Source organism: Labeo rohita, chromosome 24, assembly GCF_022985175.1.
Source record: "Labeo rohita strain BAU-BD-2019 chromosome 24, IGBB_LRoh.1.0, whole genome shotgun sequence".
In the NCBI taxonomy this organism is placed as follows: Eukaryota; Metazoa; Chordata; class Actinopteri; order Cypriniformes; family Cyprinidae; genus Labeo; species Labeo rohita.
The window spans coordinates 6,489,548-6,508,346 of record NC_066892.1 but is presented as its reverse complement, the minus strand read 5'-3'; the positions used below and the strand labels follow the sequence as shown (position 1 = coordinate 6,508,346).

General features: G+C 31.0%; 1 protein-coding gene across 5 annotated transcripts in view; it reads left to right on the top strand.

Annotated features, from left to right (window-relative positions):
* Window positions 1–17,924, top strand: part of pde1ca (phosphodiesterase 1C, calmodulin-dependent a) — a 106,663-nt gene extending 88,739 nt beyond the window's left edge. Inside the window, exons 15-19 of one of the 5 annotated variants that reach the window (XM_051098269.1) lie at window positions 699–871; window positions 5,938–6,288; window positions 8,670–8,726; window positions 11,512–11,634; window positions 11,728–17,145. In XM_051098269.1, coding sequence (XP_050954226.1) covers window positions 699–871; window positions 5,938–6,288; window positions 8,670–8,726; window positions 11,512–11,600 — 670 coding nt within the window. In that variant the 3' untranslated portion in view covers window positions 11,601–11,634; window positions 11,728–17,145. Of the gene's footprint in view, window positions 1–698; window positions 872–5,937; window positions 6,289–8,669; window positions 8,727–11,511; window positions 17,146–17,232 lie in introns of those variants that run through there. The other 4 variants (XM_051098267.1, XM_051098271.1, XM_051098266.1 and 1 more) reach the window with 4 other exon arrangements.
* Window positions 17,925–18,799: the final 875 nt, after the last annotated feature.

Sequence of the window (18,799 nt, the reverse complement as noted above, 5' to 3'; positions counted from 1 at the left end):
GTAAAGAAATTATGTTTTTTGAGGAAAATGCAGTTTAAATGTGGCTTCAAATGATCCCAAATGCGGTTCTCCTTTAAACAAACTATTTAGCATATTAGAATGATTTCTGAAGGATCATGTGACACTAAAAACTGGATGATGCTAAAAATTCAGCTTTGCATCACAGGAATAAATTACATTTTAAAGTATATTGAAAAAAATATTTTGTATATAATTCTAATAATATTTCAGAATTCTTTTTGCTGTATTTTGATCAAATAAATGCAATACTGGTGAGTACAAGAGACTACTAACTCAGTCTTACTAAGTTTTGAATAGCTAAATATTAAATACTTTTTTTTTAATCTTTTAATTATTAATTAGATATTGCTCTTGTCTAAATTAAAACTAAGCAAATCATTCAAGTCAGTTCTTATGAGTCAGTTAAGGTGGTTCACAAATCAATCTGAATGAGTAAAGAGCAAATTGATCTAAATCTAAATTATTTTCTGTAATTCTTATCCTATTATCTTTAACAACTGGAAAAGTCATGGAAATTAATATATCAAATATCCTGTGTCTAGTCATGGAAACTCTTGGTATCGTTCAGCAGCTTGACAACTAACAACATCACACTTAAAAGTGATCTACCTCCATAAAATCTAAAGACAAACATTTACTTGAAGCTAAATAAATGCTCAATCTGTGTGTTTGTGCAGTCTGAATAACATCCCGTCGGACGGTAAACGGTCTGCTGTGAGAAGCACTGGTTCGGAGGGCGGCACTTCCCTGAACTGCTCTGTAAACGCTGTTGATTTTAAGACCTTCAAAAGCACCTGGAATGAGGAAGTGCATAAAAACAGAGAAAAATGGAAAGCGCAAGCTGCCAAAGGTATAAACGCACACACAAACAAACACTAAATAAAAATCGAGGTGATGTGCTTTAAATTGTGAAATTGTTTTGAAATTGTGTTCGGATTCCTGTCACACTTGTGGTGTTCCCGGTCAAAAATGACCGGACTCCAATCTGTTGCTTATAAATCTCTCATTATGATTTATTATCACCAAATATTGGATTCATTCTTTTTGTCAACTTGTTTTCTTTCATTTAGGACTGGTTTTGGGTTTCTATTTGCATCTGATTAATCATAGGCCTCTTTTATCTAAGAGTAGGTACCTCGTTTTTCCAGTGAACACATCATTTTTTATGAATAATTTTTACAATATGAGATAAAAAAAAAAAAAAATAATTAATGCTTTATCAGGAAGTTTGCTTTTAAATGCTTTTGTTTTGTACAAAATTGCAAGTCACAGTGGTGTTTCAGGTCAAAAAATCACCAAATATTGGATTCAATCTTTTTGTCAGCTTGTTTTCTTTCATTTAGGACTGGTTTTGTGTTTCTATTTGCATTTTTTCACTCAAAATATTAGGTGCCTACGTTCGGATAAATGAGGCTTACGATTAATCAGATGCAAATAGAAACACAAAACCAATACTGAATGAAAGAAAACAAGTTGACAAAAAGATTGAATCCAATATTTGGTGATAATATAGGATAATGACAGATTTATAAGCAATTGTTTGGAGTCCGGTCATTTTTGACTGGGAACACCACAAGTGTGACTGCAATTTAAAAAAAAAAAAAGCATTTAAAAGCAAACTTCCTGATTAATCATTAAAGTACATTAGTGTGATAAACGGTGCAACTTTTCATAATTTTTTCAGTTAATATTGTGAAAATTAGTCATACTTTTTTTTTTCACTCAAAAATCATGGTACCTACTCTCAAAAAAGTGAGGCCTTTGATTAATCAGATGCAAATAGAAACACAAACCCGTCCTAAATGAAAGAAAACAAGTTGATAAAAAAGAATAAGTCCAATATTTGGTGATAATATAGCATAATGAGAGATTTATAAGCAGTTGTTTGGAGTCCGGGAACACCACAAGTGTGACTAGGTGAAATAAAACCCTCAAAAAATTACAAACATTCGAAAAAAAAAATTATTAGAAAATTGAGAGTATTGAGAGTATGAGAAGCACTTATACCCTGTGTGAACAAAGTCAGTAAGTTTGAGTCCAATGCGATAACGTTAACTAGTATTTAAAAAAAAAAAAAAAAGAGAATCTTCGTTAAACAAACCCTTAACACTAAATATTCAAATCTGGCTTGTAACAAGCTGAGCATAAATAAATGATACAACAAATAGTGAATCCATTTTTCTGCCATATCTAAAGACCAGAAAATCATGAAAGTAAAGGCTCTTATGACTTGGGGCAGTAAGCAATGCCGTGGCAACTGCAGAGAACACCTTATCAATCACATAGCAATACCCCTGCAGTCATTTACAATGTCTTAGTATGCAAGGCCAAGCGCTGCTCATCTCTTCAGAAACTAAAAAAATCCATCTTTCATTCAGAAATATAAATGAATTCAGTATGAATAAAAGATTTAAGAGCTCAGGCTTAACAAATAAACGAAAACAAATCTTCACAGCATGAATGTAGATCTCCATTTGGCGCAGATGTTGTAGATAAAGAATGTTGTAATATTAAATCACGATTGACTACATGTGTGCATTGACTTGGAATGTGACAGCAGATCTCAGAGGAATGCTTTATCATTTCTAGGAAATGTTTTCTGGCAATAGTGTTAAGCTGCGGTCACATTAGATTTCTGGTTTCTTTCATTTCTGTTCATACTTATGGAAATTCAAGTGTAAGCGCAAGGATGGCAAGAGTTTGTTGAACTCTGACTTGTGATTTCAAATAGTGTTTGAACAAAAGAAGATCTAATAAATGTCACAAACTGACATTTTTTAAACCTTTGTTACCAAGGTATGGAAGCTTGATTCTGTCAATGAATAAAAAATAGAAAGGCAATTGCGACTTTTATTCTCACAATTCTTAATTCTTTCTTGCAATTGCAAGTTTACATCTCGCATTTTTTAACTTTTTTTTCTCGCAATTGTGAGTTTGCATCTCACAATTCAGACTTTTTATCCCGCAATTGTAAGTTTCTGACTTTTTTTCATGGAATTGTATGATACAAACTTGCAGTTTTGAGACATTAAGTCAGAACTGCAAGATATAAACTTGTGACTCTGACTTTTTTGCTCAAAGTTGCATGATATAAACTCATTTCAAAGTTTTTTTTCTTGCAATTGGGAGTTTGTATCTCACAATTCTGACTTTCTAACAATTGTGAGTTTACATGTCGTAATTCTGACTTTTTTTCTCGCAATTGCAAGTTTGCATCTCACAGTTCGATCTTTTTTCTCACAATTGAGAGTTTACATTTCACAATTCTGACTTCTTTCTCGCAATTGTGAGTTTGCATGTCATAATTTGGACTTTTTTTCCTCACAATTGTGAGTTGACATCTTGCAATTCTGACTTTTTTTCTCGCAATTGTGAGTTTGCATTCAGTAATTCTGAGTTTTCTTCTCAAAATTGAGAGTTTACATCTCGCAATTCATTTTTTCTTGCAATTGTGATTTTACATCTCACAGTTTGGAATTTTACATCTTGCTGTTCTTCTTTTCTTGCAATTGCGAGTTTGCATTTTGCAATTCTGACTTTTTCTCACAATTGAGAGTTTACATTTCACAATTCTGACTTTCTCGCAATTGTGAGTTTGCATCTCATAATTTGGACTTTTATTCCTCAGAATTGTGAGTTGACATCTCACAATTCAGACTTTTTATCCCGCAATTGTAAGTTTCTGACTTTTTTTCATGGAATTGTATGATACAAACTTGCAGTTTTGAGACATTAAGTCAGAACTGCAAGATATAAACTTGTGACTCTGACTTTTTTGCTCAAAGTTGCATGATATAAACTCATTTCAAAGTTTTTTTCTTGCAATTGGGAGTTTGTATCTCACAATTCTGACTTTCTAATAATCGTGAGTTTACATGTCGTAATTCTGACCTTTTTTCTTGCAATTGGGAGTTTATATCTCACAATTCTGACTTTCTAACAATTGTGAGTTTACATGTCGTAATTCTGACTTTTTTTCTCGCAATTGCAAGTTTGCATCTCACAGTTCGATCTTTTTTCTCACAATTGAGAGTTTACATTTCACAATTCTGACTTCTTTCTCGCAATTGTGAGTTTGCATGTCATAATTTGGACTTTTTTTCCTCACAATTGTGAGTTGACATCTTGTAATTCTGACTTTTTTTCTTGCAATTGTGAGTTTGCATTCAGTAATTCTGAGTTTTCTTCTCAAAATTGAGAGTTTACATCTCGCAATTCATTTTTTCTTGCAATTGTGATTTTACATCTCACAGTTTGGAATTTTACATCTTGCTGTTCTTTTTTTCTTGCAATTGCGAGTTTGCATTTTGCAATTCTGACTTTTTCTCACAATTGAGAGTTTACATTTCACAATTCTGACTTTCTCGCAATTGTGAGTTTGCATCTCATAATTTGGACTTTTATTCCTCAGAATTGTGAGTTGACATCTCACAATTCTGACTTTTTTTCTTGCAATTGTGAGTTTACATCTCGCAATTCTGAGTTTTTTTTCTCTGAATTGTGAGTTTGCATACCGCAATTCTGAGTTTTCTTCTCACAATTGAGAGTTTACATCTCACAATTAATTTTTTCTGGCAATTGTGATTTTACATCTCACAATTTGGAATTTTACATCTCGCTGTTCTTTTTTTCTCACAATTGTGAGTTTGCGTCTCATAATTTGGACTTTTTTTCCTCACAATTGTGAGTTGACATCTCACAATTCTGACTTTTCTTCTTGCAATTGCGAGTTTACATCTTGAAATTCTGACTTTTTTTCTCGGAATTGTGAGTTTGCATACCGCAATTCTGAGTTTTCTTCTCGCAATTGAGAGTTTACATCTCACAATTCATTTTTTCTTGCAATTGTGAGTGCATCTCAGAATTCTGATTTTTTTTCTCCCAAATGTGAGTTTGCATTCTGCAATTCTGACGTTTTCTCACAATTGTGAGTTGTCGTAATTCTGCCTTTTTCTTGCAATTGCGTGATATAAACTCGCAATTCTGACTTTTTTTTCTCGCAATTGTGAGTTTGTGTCTCATAATTTGGAATTTTTCTCACAATTGTGATTTTACGTCTCGCAATTCTGACTTTTTTATGAAATTGCATGATACAAACTTGCAATTTTGAGAAATTAAGTCATTAAGATATAAACTTCTAAACAAAAAATTGAGATATAAACTCTTTGTTTATAAACTCTTTGTTGAAACTTTGACTTTATAACACGCAATTACAAGTTTGTCAATTTTGAAAAAGAAATGAATTACGAATTATGAATTATGAATTAAGTCAGAATACAAGTTACGAGATACAAACTCGCATTTATGAGAAAAAAAAGTCAAAATTGCGAGTTTGTATGTCATTCTGACCTTTTTTCTCACAATTATTATATAGTTTATATTACACAATTCTGAGAAAAAGCCAGAATTGCAAGTTTGTTTTTGTTTTTTATTCAGTGGCAGAAACGGGCTTTCATACCAAGGACTCATTCAATTGATAAAATAAAAATTTACAATAGAGACATCTGTAATTTTGCAAAATACTTCTGTTTCAAATTAATGCTGCTATTTTCTACTTAGTGTTCATCAAGAATATTGAAAAAAATGGTTTTCACAAAAATATTAAGCAGAACAACTGCTTTGCACATTGATAATAAGCAGAAATATTAGCATATTACATTGATTTCTGAAGGATCATGTAACTCTGAATACTGGAGTAATGACAATTCAGCTTTGCATCACAGGAATAAATTACATTTTACAATATATTAAAACAAACAATTTAAATAGCAATATTCAACAATATAAGTATTTTAATGTAATAAACACAACCTTGGTAAGCATAAGACGTCTTTCTGAAACATTAAAAATGCTGCATGCTTAACATGACTTCACTTTTACAGTGCCAGTAATGATTTGTGTGAATTTGTGTGTTAGATTTGGAAGAGAAGGCCAAACAAGAAGAGAACGAGGAGAACGATAATAAAGCCGACACAGACACACAAAGCAGCGACAGCAAAGGCGATAGTGCAAAAAAAGAAGACAAAATCAACACAGACTCGAGTGTGAAATCTCAAGACAAACGAAAGGAAGACACAAGAAAAGAAAAGGATTCAAAGACAGATCGAGAAGCTACAGGCGATAACAAGGAGCCCACAGAACAACAACCCAGAGAGGAAGAGGGCAATAAAGACCCAGGGGGGCTGAATGGGGCTCAAACACCAGCGTCTGACGCCAAAGAGCCCGAGACCAGCAGTGACACAGACAACAGTCAGCGAGCACACAACGGTGAGTGTTAAAGTTTTCAAAATTAGATCATTTTTATCCAGATATTTGAATATTATGTTCATATTTCTAACAAATTGTGGTGCTTTTTGTTTCTAACTTTTCCCTAAAATATTTCTAAACCTAAACGTCTGTACTGGTTGATACCTGATGAACTTTGGTCTTTCATTTACCTTGTATGTGATATAAACTAGTTGTTGACCAATATGGTCGATAATTATGATAATGGCCAAAGACAGTGATGATATTAAGAGACTGGCTGGTTGATGGCATATGGCAAATAATATATAAATAATTAAACATAATATTTTAAATATTTAATCAGAATGTTTATTATTGTTATTATTATTATTATTATTATTATTATTACATTATATATTTATTTAAATAAATATTTAAATATATATTTATTTAAAGTCTGAAGAAAAGTAATTAAATTCCAGAATTTAAATAACTTTTATATTTTCCTAATTAAATTAACTTTAATATATATTCCCCAAATGAATTTAAAATATTGTGTACATGATAGAAACTAGTGGTTGACCGATATGGGTTTTGATAATAATTTTAATATTATTATTATTACCATTTATTTACTTGTTTATTTCTTTATTTATTTAAATTGACATTACATCTGTATATAATATCACTAAATAATGTACATTATGTAAATGCCAATAATGATATTTAGATATTGGCTGGTTGATAGCAGATGCATAAATTAAATATATAAATATATAAATATATAAATATTTCATAATTTTATTTATTTAATATCCGAAGAAAAGTAATGAAATTGCAGAATCAAAATAATTTTTAGCTTTTCCAAATTAAATTACTTTTTAATATGTTTCCTCAAAATGTATTTAAAATATTGTGTACTTTATCTTGTACATGATATAAACTAGTGGTGAACCAATATGAGTTTTAATAATGGCCAAAATGAGTTTTAGAGATGGGCTGGTTGATAACAGATGCCAAAAGATACATAAATAATTAAAAAATAATATTTAAAATATTTAATCATAATATTTATTATTATTATGATTATTAGTATTATTACCAATTATTTATTTATTTACTTGTTTATTTTTTATTTAAATTGACATTACATCTGTATATAATGTCACTACATAATGTACATTGTGTAAATGCCAATAATGATATTTAAAGATTGGTTTGTTTATAGCAGATGGATTAAAAAAATAAATAAATAAATAAAAAATAATATTTTAAATGTTTAATAATAGTATTCATTTATGTATTTATTTATTTAATATTCAGACGAAAAGTAATAAAATGGTATCTAACCAGTTTTTCTAACCAATTTTTATATTTTCCAAATTAAATTAAATGTATTATATTTCCTAAAAAATAATTTAATATATTGTGTACTTTACCTTGTACATGATATAAACTAGTGGTGGGCCGATATGGGTTTTGATTATCATCAAAATGATTTTTAGAGATGGGCTGGTTGATAACAGATCCCATAAAAATACATAAATAATAATGAAAATATTTTACATTTATTTATTTATTTAATGCCTCATGAAAGTAATGAAATCGCAGAATCTAAATAACTTTCATATTTTCCAAATTAAAATAATTTTAATATATATTTCATCAACATTAATAAAAAATGTGTAATTGTAATATACTCAATATTTTCTCAAAATGATGTAAAAAATAAGATTTGTGAGTAGAATATGTTGAATAACTGAACACAGTTATCATACTGTGCTAATAATCAATATTTCAATATGGCTAAATATGGCCCAGTATATTTAGATCTATCACTAACATAAACTATACTATACTTGCTTTACCACTTTTTTGCTTACCATTGTGTTTGTTGTAACCAAGCACTATCGCAGCCAAACTTTTACATGTTGGAAAGAAGGTGGCTTTGTTCTTAAATGTCTCTAGCATACTTGTTCAGTAGTACACTCTAATTTTTATTCGTATGTGTTTTGTAGTGTACAGAGTGGTCAATGTTGTGTAGTTTGCTCTATAGCGTATACTGTACTCTACAATTTATAGTATGCTGTGTGGTGTATAGACTGCCATGTAATGTGTAGCATTTAATGTCCTCAAGCACGCATACTAACTAGTGTATACTACTTACTAGTGCTGTACTCAGTCTGCATTTCTGTGTATTGTGTTTTGCAAGCGCTGTGTGCTACACTATGCTGAATTCTGTAGTGTATATGCATTTATGTTTTGTCAGAAAAGAAGGATACAACTAAGAAGGATATGTTTCAGAACATTTAAATGGTCAGTGTAGCAGACAAAATGGTTGTTTATGTTAGAAAAGCGCTCGTCTTTTGTTTGTTTGCCCTGAGCGGACTCAGTTAGTGACTCGTGTTTTATCTGAATGTCAGGGAACGAAGAACTGAATTCACCTGACACTGACGACAGTGAAAGCAAGAGATCTGACGGTAATGCCATCGCCTCCTTTAACTGCTATTGGCGTCATATAGCGGCTGAAACCTAATTTGCATACAACGTGCACTGTGTCCTAACCAAGTTTGCAGTAACAAGTCTATCCATACGCTAAACAAAAATCGCAGCAAATCAGAACCTACCTGATAGTTTTGACCAATGAGGTTTCACTGTGGGCGGGGCTACACAGATCATCATGACAGAAGTCTAAACTAAGATTGTTTTGTTTTTGCCACAACTGGATGGAACAAAAAACAATCTAAGTTTTTATTGTTTGTTTTATTGTGTTGCACCTGGTTAGGACACTGTGTACAATAGTGACTATAACACCATAAAACCGTACTCGCATAATATGAAGAAAACAAGCATCTTGGGAGTCATATCATCCAAAAAAACACTCAAGGATGCATTCATCTAAAATCCAATGGAAGTAGTTTGCTATTTGGTCACCTTTGGAATACTTTATATTAGCATATTATGATTTGGGTCACACTCCTTATTTTATGGTTATTTAGAATGGATTGTATGTAAAATAAGATTCAGCCGCTATCAACAGGAGAGCTACTTCAGGTTCATTTCCTCTCGTCAGAAAATTGGCAGAAACCCACGTTATGATGATTTGACAACTTCATGCATTTTCTTTCACCTCTGCATTTCACCAAATAATGACTCTATTGTTGTTCCAAACCTGTATGACTTTCTTTCAGATATTTTTTCAAATGTCCTGGACATTTTTTTGTCCAAAAAGTGAATGGGACCTTTGCTCTGAAAAGGACAAAAAGAAGGTCCAAAAAAGAAAAAAACTGATTTTAAAATTTTCCTCTAAAATGCTTACCCTCGCTGCAGAAAAATGACTTTTTTGTTATTTTTTAAAAATCGTTTTCAGTAAAATATTTAAGTATCCTGCATAACACTGTATAAGATATTAAAACTTTTTATTTATTCTTTAATAAAAATGTGTTTTGCTTTACTGTATTTAGAGATATTTGTACTTGTGCATTAGGTCAAAATTCTGTAAAAAAAAAAAAAAATTGAAATATTATTACAATTTATAAAAATTGTTTTCAATTTGGATATATTTTAAAATATCATTATTCCTGTGATGCGAAGCCATATTTTTTAGCATCGTTACACCAGTCTTCAGTGTCACATGAGCTTTCAGAAATAACTGTAATATGCTGATTTGCTTTTCAAGCAACATTTCTTATTATTATCAATACAATTGAAGGATTCTTTGATGAATAAAAAGTTTAAAAGCATTTATTTTTTATAAAACTTATTAAAAACATTTTTTGTGATGTTATAAATGTCATTACTTTCATTTTTGATAAATTTAATGCTTCCTTGCAAAATGAACGTATTCATTTCTTATTGATATATAAGAATATATATATATATATATACATACATACACACACACTGCCATTGTAGGAATTTTTTTAAGTTTCTCAAAAAAAAAAAACTGAAATATTAAGATTTTTTTTGTGAATATTTTTTAACGTGATTTTTTTGAAACCATTCTGTGTTGAAAATGTTGAAAAGTTTGTGGTTTGTACATTTTTAAACATTTAAAATTTTAAAATGTTTAAAAGTCAGTTTTTACCTATTTAAAAAGTTTTACAAATTTTTTAAAGTTTGTGGTCAGTACAATTGTTTTTTTTTTTATTTGAAAAGTTTTACATGTTTTAATTTTTAAAAGTTTGTGGTCAGTAAATTTTTTGAAGTTTTACATTTTAAAATTTTAAAAATTTTTGTTCTTTCTTTTTTAAAAGAAATAAATATTTTAATTCACCAAGGATGTGCTAAATTGATAAACACATGATAGCAAAGAGTTATATTGTTAGAAAAGATGTCTATTTTTCTCTTTTTCTTTTTCTGAAAAAAGTACAACTGTTGCCAACATTGATAATAAATCAGCATAATAGAATGATTTCTGATCGTGTGACAAAGAAGACTGGAGTAATGGCCAATGAAAATTCAGCTTTGCATCACAGAAATAAATTATATTTTAAAGTATATTAAAACAGAAAACCACTATTTTAAATTACAACAATATTTCACAATATTACTGTTTTTTCTGTATTTATTATCAAATAAACACATCCTTGATGAGCGAAAAAGTCTTCTTTAAAAAACATTTAAAATTTTACTGATCCAAAACGTTTGAACAGCAGTGTATATATTACTGTCCCCAAATGTTTGCACAGTATTATATTTTAATATTTTGATTTAAGAATTAATAGGCATTTTATTTGGAAAATAAGACAAAAAGTAATTTTTCTACAGTGCTTTCAAACATGCAACATCAAGGTCCATCATCACAAATTTAACGTCAATCCTCGTTGTTTCCCACATGTCCAAAAGTTGTTGATATCAGACTGAGCTGATGCTTCTTTGGTGGTTTTTTGTCTTTTTATTTAGCATTGACAGCCCCATCCCAATTCACTTTTGTTGCATGAAAAAACAGCCAAGGCATTCCACAAATTATGCCTTTTGTGTTCGACTAAAGAAAGAAAATCATATGGGTTTGGATTGACATGATCAAATTTTCATTTTCACCAAAATATTTAAAAAGAATCATTATGAAACCTTTAAAATCACCTGTTCTGAGATGATAAAGTCAGCATACAGTAGATGATGAGATGTTGTACTGCATTCATCCATCTGATTCTGAGCATGTGGCATGTCAGTTGTCGTAGCACCTCATTCCCCCTGTCAGACATCAGTCAGAGCTGTGGAACAGAAGCTCTAAATGTGCCAAATATCTGCTCTCCTCTGCAGACTCAGAAGACGAGCACAGTAACTGTGGGATCTCCCCCTCTTCACTGGCAGACAGTGCAGCCGCTGCATCTGCGCCTGATGCAAACTAACAGCACTTCAAATCCTGTACTATGCTGTCACCTGGTGGTTATTTTGATTATTCATCTTTTGTTTCCCACATCTTAAAATCGGATCTTTTTTTGTCTCTGATGGAGTTTTTTTTCATACTTTCTTTAGTTCATCTGACTTTAAGGATGTACATCAGGTTTTGGTTCAGAGATACACAAAATCATTCGAGAACTGAGACTTTGGATGTACAAAAGGTCACGCATAGTGCCACGGTAGCTTTTGGAAACTCTTGTCACCGAAGCCACACGCATGAGGATGAAATGTGTCCCTTGTCAAGTCGATGGAGACCGACCCCCAGATGACGTTCTTCCCTCGGGGACAACGCGACATCTGCCGACCGCTCAAGCGCCAAACCTGCACAGACAGCGAACGGAGAACTTCAAAGAACTTCAGTCCCTCAGAGCGCTCATGCAACCACATCACCTTCAACGGGCCGTCGTTACCACGTCCAAAGAATGTCTGCAGTTTGTTTACCTCTTATTTTTATTTGTGTTAGTCGTAAAGTTGATGTTGCTGTCGTCCGTGTATGATACTGTACAGTTAACAGTGTGTGTGTCTTCTGTACATATGCTTTCAGGAGCTTCTTCATATCGAACCATGTATGTGATTGAGGGTTTGATCGTTAGTTTAACGGCCCATAATCCTTTGCCAGTATCCTTGCCAATGTCACTTTGATAGAAGATTTTTTTTTCACTGATTCAGTGCAGTTCTGTCACAATATGCTGTAATTTTGACAAACTGTTCAAATGTTGTCGTCATATGTGTACACTACCAGTCAAAAGTTTTTGAACAGTAAGATTTTTAAATGTTTTTTAAAGAAATCTCTTCTGCTCACCCAGCTTGCATTTATTTGATATAAAATACAGCAAAAACTGTACTATTGTGAAATATTTTTACTATTTAAAAGAACTGATTTCTATTTAAATATATTTTAAAATGTAATTTATTATTGTGATCAAAGCTACATTTTCAGCATCATTACTCCAGTCTTTAGTGTCACATGATTTTTCAGAAATCATTCTAATATGCGGATTTGCTGTTCAAGAAACATTTTATTATTATTATTGATATTTAAACAGTTGAGTACATTTTTTTAGGATTTTTTGATGAACTGAAAGATCGAAATATCAGCATTTATCTGAAATAACAAAAGTTTTTGTAACATGTTACACTGTACCATTTAAAAGCTTGGAAGAAATAATAGAAATTAATATTTTCATGTGGCAAGTATGCTGTAAATTGATTAAAAGTGATGATATAGACATTTATAATGTTACAAAAATTTATATTGCAGATAAACGCTGTTCTTTGGAACTTTCTGTTCATCAAAGAAACCTGAAGAAAAAATCTACTCAGCTGTTTTCAACATAATAATAATAAAAAATGTTTTTGAGCAGAAAATCAGAATATTAGGATGTTTTCTGAAGGATCATGTGACTGGAGTAATGATGGTAAAAATTCAACTTTGAAATCACAGGAATAAATTACATTTTAAAACAGTTATTTTAAATAGTAAAAATATTTCAAAATGTTACTTTTTTTGCTGTACTTTGGATCAAATAAATGCAGGCTTGGTGAGCTTTAAAAAACATTAAAAATCTTACTGTTCAAAAACTTTTGATTGGTACTGTATCTGCGACTGCTGGATATTGTGTAATTACAAAGAAAATGAATGAATATTCAATGGGATCCAGAAGTCTGAGGCCACATTGAAAATGTTTTTTTGTTTTGTTTTGTTTTTGGGGTTTTTTTATTTTTATATTTTAATATATCAAAATACATGTGTTGTGATGTAAAATGAGAAGTAAATTAGTAATGTACATTTTTTTTACTTTTTCACTCGAGTTGAAATTTAAAAACTAAAATTAATATATCTTCTTTTATTAAATTGGAAAAACACTAAAATAGTCTCAGATTTCTGAACCCCACTATATATTATTAAAGGAATTCAGCATTACATCACTTGCTCACCAGTAGATGCTTTGCAGTGAATGGGTGCCGTCAGAATGAGAGTCCAAACAGCTGATAAAAACATCACAATAATCCGCCCAACTCCAGTCCATCCATTAAGGTCTTGTGAGGCAAAAAACTGCATGTTTGTAAGAATTAAATCATTTTTAAGGCATTTTAACTGTAATTCTCAATCTGACGGCACCCATTTACTGCAGAGAATCCACTGGTGAGCCAGTGATGCAATGCTACACTGCCAGTCAAAAGTTTTTGAACAGTAAGATTTTTAATGTTTTTTAAAGAAGTCTATTCTGCTCACCAAGCCTGCATTTATTTGATCCAAAGTACAGCAAAAACAGTCATATTTTTGTCAATTTCAGTCTGTTGTTATTAGATATTGATTATCAGCATATTACAATGATTTCTGGAGGATCATGTGACACTAAAGACTGGAGTAATGATGCTGAAAATTCAGCTTTGCATCATAGGAATAAATTTCATTTTAAAATATATTCAAATAAAAAGCAGCTATTTTAAATAGTAAAAATATGTAAACATTTTTACTGATTTTGCTGTATTTTGGATCAATTAAATGCAGACTTGGTGACCACAAGAGACTTCTTTAAAAAAAACATTAAAAATCTTTTGACTGGTAGTGTACATTTTTCAAAATCTGTTCAGATTATGAAAGAAACTCATCTACATCTTAGATGGCCTGAGGGTGGGTAAATTTTTAGCAAATGTTTGTGAACTGTTCCTTTAAAATGAATGAAGGCACATCTGCCCTTTCAAATAACAAATTATATCTGATTATCTATGTTGTTATGAGCCAAATCTGATGGGCCAATTTTTCTCTTAAACATCATCAGCTCTTCAAGACCTTAAAATGTAGTAAATGTAGTTATTTCGACATTAGGTTGTATTTGGAATTTTCTTCTATTTTTGTATTTAATGTATATAAAAGATTATATTATTTAAAAAGTGTTTATAGGGAAATTTGGTATGAACAATGAACAATATAGATTAATTGTAGGAAGGTGTACTATTCATGCATACTCAAATCTCTAAGAGAATAATGACAGATAAAAACATCTTATTTTTGTTTTACAATCTGGTAAATGAAATAGATTAAAGTACATTTTAGCACAAGCATCTTGATCTGAAGTGCTTCGTGCTAATATTACACTTTAGTACACTGTCCTAGCGAGGTATTTATGTCCCTGTCTGTGCCGTTCATCTTCTCAGAGTATAATGCACCTCTTCATGTGAACCTTTTCATACATAAATTGTAAAATGTAGAAAACTAAAAAAAAAAAAATGTCTTGTAAATAGGCTGTTATAAATAGGCAGCAAAATCCTGTGTAAATGTCTCTGTTGCCTCAACCAAAGATGATTATAATGTCTGTACGTCATTTATCTGGAGGTCATCGCAAGCCATCATTCATGCATACTTCTTATGAGTCATTGGTTAGAATGAAAGCAAGGAAGAAAGATAAAGAAGAAATAAGCATTGTTGCCTTAAATCTATTATTGATTACAAATCCTTGAATTATTCTCTGTTGTTATTCATCTTCCTGTTTAGTCGTCATCCTCTGACTCTGTCCTGAGTCATGTTTCTTTCTATTTACGTGCTTATGTCAACGTTTTCTTCATATCTGAGAGACATTGAAGTGTTTTTATAATTTTTTATTTTTCTGGAGAGTTCAGTCAGATGTGAATGTCAGCATGTTGCTTTTCTCAGCTGTGAGGCTGAACTTTGTAAAGCTCATTTGATTGGTTGATACCAGGGTTGCCAGGTTTTCAAAACAAAACCTGCCCAATTGCTACTCAAAACTAGGGCTGTTCGATTCCGAAAATTCCGATTCCGATTCCTGGTTCTGACATCGATGAGATTCGATTCCAAGAATCCATTCCTCGATTCTTGTTTTTTTTTTTCCATTTCGAGGGGGTTCCCTTGATAAAAATCACATTTGGCGTAAAATAAAAATTTTTTTGGTGGGTTCCCCTGGTAAAATTCGCATTCCAGGGGATAAATATCACGTTTTTTTGGGTCGCTTCAAACCGCTGACGTGAAAAACAACCCGCGGCAGCAGGGTTAAAGTCTCCCGTTAAAGTAGACTTGGCAACACTGGTTGATACTATGCCATTATAAAATGTAATATCATTTTGTTTTATTTATTTTGTGTTTAATAACCATCTCCTATTAAATTTCCACATGCAGAGCAGAGTTGGTAACTTCAAATAATCAGTATCTTCCAGCAAAACATCTAAACATTCTTAAAACAAGCCATATCCACCTTATTTTTGCTTTAAGAGTGGGCATGGTCATTTGTAAATGTAACGAGTCTGGCTTCCGGTCTCATCCGCCTCCAGATATTTTTGTAGCTGTACAAAACAGTTATTTTGCTGCTTGATGTTGAAAATTGTTGAGTCGTACTGTGTTATTTTTATGTATTACCTTGATTCTTCTCGTTATTTTCCTATCAACCTTATTTTTGAATGCGGAAGTAAGCCGTTTTCTGGCAAGTTTGCCAGACTTCCGGTTCGTTAACCGTTGTGGGGAAGTCGCGAGAAGAATAACAGTGCGGTAAACGGTAAACTGTTTGCACTACAAACCAGCGCGTTCATAATTAAGATAATACGTTAAAATGATATGGTAAGACACGTCAGTTTGCAATATCAAGCTGCAAAACGAGGTATTTTGTACAGCTGGAAGCAAACCGGAAGCCAGACACGTTAAATTTATAAATGGCCTCGCCCACTCTTAGGAGAAAAATAATAAAGTGTGGATACTGTTGCCTATTGTAAACTTTATGAATTAAAAGAAGAAAGAGTGTCAATTCAAAATACGTTCTCTGAAAACAAAACCTGACCAGGTAATTATATCTTCGTTTTAAGAATGTTTTGATATAAAACGACATAATACTGATTAAGAAACCCATGTTTGTTGCCTCAAATCTTGAAATTTCAGCAAAGCTCTCTTTTTAACCTCATGTTTAGCACGTTAGGCTGAGAATGTGAAATTATGTAAGTGAAATGCTGTACATTATAGAATATTGAAGTTGAGTAAATACGGCACAGTGAGATTCTGCCTTAATACGTGTGTTTAGTTCTGCTGTGTAGTAACTGTCATGTGTTCGGCTCAGTTGAGTACATATACGTGTTTGCCAGGAAACCTCGATGTCAAAACTAAGCTATTTTTTTTTTTTTTCTTTTTTTTGGTTTGAAATCCTCATGTACAGCGGATCCTCTCCGGCATTCAAACACAAACCGATTTCTGAGATCAGCAGTGCACTAGCAGTATAAATCATGTAGTGCTGTTCTGCCATCTGTTGGCTATCTAGTGTACTGGAGTCAAACATATTTTGTTTTGATTATCTTTTTATTACATCCCATAGTATTTGTCATGAGATTGTTTTAATTTTTTCTACATTAATTTCTGTTGATGCATTCGTTATTTTTTATTTCAAAAAAGAAAAAAAAAATCACAAGGCAGGTGTGGTCATGTGATCATGCTTGTTTTCGATGCTCCTTAATTGCACTTTTGTGACAATAAATCTTTACTCAAAGGGCTCAGATGACGAGTTTGAGTCTTTATTTTGATATTCTTGATCTTTGTATAGAAATTGTATGGTTGTTAAGAATCTGCTTTGTTTTTTGCAGCTCCCACTCGCCGCAAATACCACCTGGTCAGATACAGTAAGAAACCCAGTTACTGTGCCAACTCCTACTTGCCCTCCCGCCCACAGAAAGAGGACAGCAAACCCACAGACCCCCGTAGCAAGGCCAGGCATCTACAGAGCATCTCTCTGAGACGGGGGAGGTGACCCCTCTATAGCGCACATACACACTTCTGTCTGTTCTGCATTGATGGAGTTGAGTGATGCTTTTTCAACCCAAATCAAAAAAAAAAAAAAAAAAATTAGATTATTAACCAGTTTCACTGAAGATTCTTATTGGAATCTTATGTAATGTATACAGAAAAACATAATAATAATAAAAGAAAAAAGTAAAGTTTAATTGTATTTTTATATATATTTTTATTTACATATATATATATATATATATATATATATATAGTTTATATAGAGAGCTTATTTGAAAAAAAAACATAACTTTTCATGCATTCCAGTTAATCTCAATCAAACAGCAGTTGGGTTATTTTAAGTAAAAATGACAAAAAAAAAATACAGCTAACACAAATAAAATGCAATAAAACATGATAACACGTGTTTTTGAAAATTAAAAAAAAAAGTTATATATTTAATTATTTTTCAATTGTGGACATCTTATGTTTATTTGTAATATTTTTATTTTATTTTATATACATTATATATATAAAATTATTTTTTTCATTTGGAATTATTATTTTAAACTGTGAATTGTAATATTATAAAATAATTATGTTATATATATATATATATATATATATATATATATATGTAATATATATACACAGACAGATATTAAAAACAACAGTAAAAAAGGAACATTTTTGTATTTTTATTATATATATATATATATATATATATATATATATATAAAGTGTCAAAAAAATTTGGGGGGTATTTTTAATTTACATTTTCAGATATATATATAAAATTATTTTTGAATGTTGGCATTCTTATTTTTAATTGTGAAACCCATATAAATTATTTTTAATTTGTAGTATTTTTTTTATTAAAAATATATATATATATATATATATATATATATATGAAACACTTCAAAAAATGTTACCGTGATGTATGAATACATTACAAATATTTTTCCATTAAAAAAAAGTATTTAATACTTTAACATTTTTTAAATAATGACTTTAATAGGGTTTTTTAACATTAAAAATCCTTTAATTTTTTTCACTTTATTTTAATTATGATAATGAGAATTAGTCGGCACAATCTGCTTAATTGTGCAACATAACTTTTTTTTTTTTTTTTTTTTTTTTTTTTGATTTTGGGTTATTTAATTATGACATGGCAATGTTCACAGCTTTGTTGAGATTTACCCACTTAATGTAACCTGCCACCTGTACATGTACATATTATGTTAAGCACCTCTTTCAGAATTATTATAATAGTTTTGCAGGTTGATTTAGACAAATATCATCTCTGCTGTCCACATGACACATAAATGCACCAAATTCACACTTTTCCAAACTTTATGCTACAATGTTCATGATGTAATTAAAAAGATGTTCTTACATGTTCACAAATGATGACATGACGCA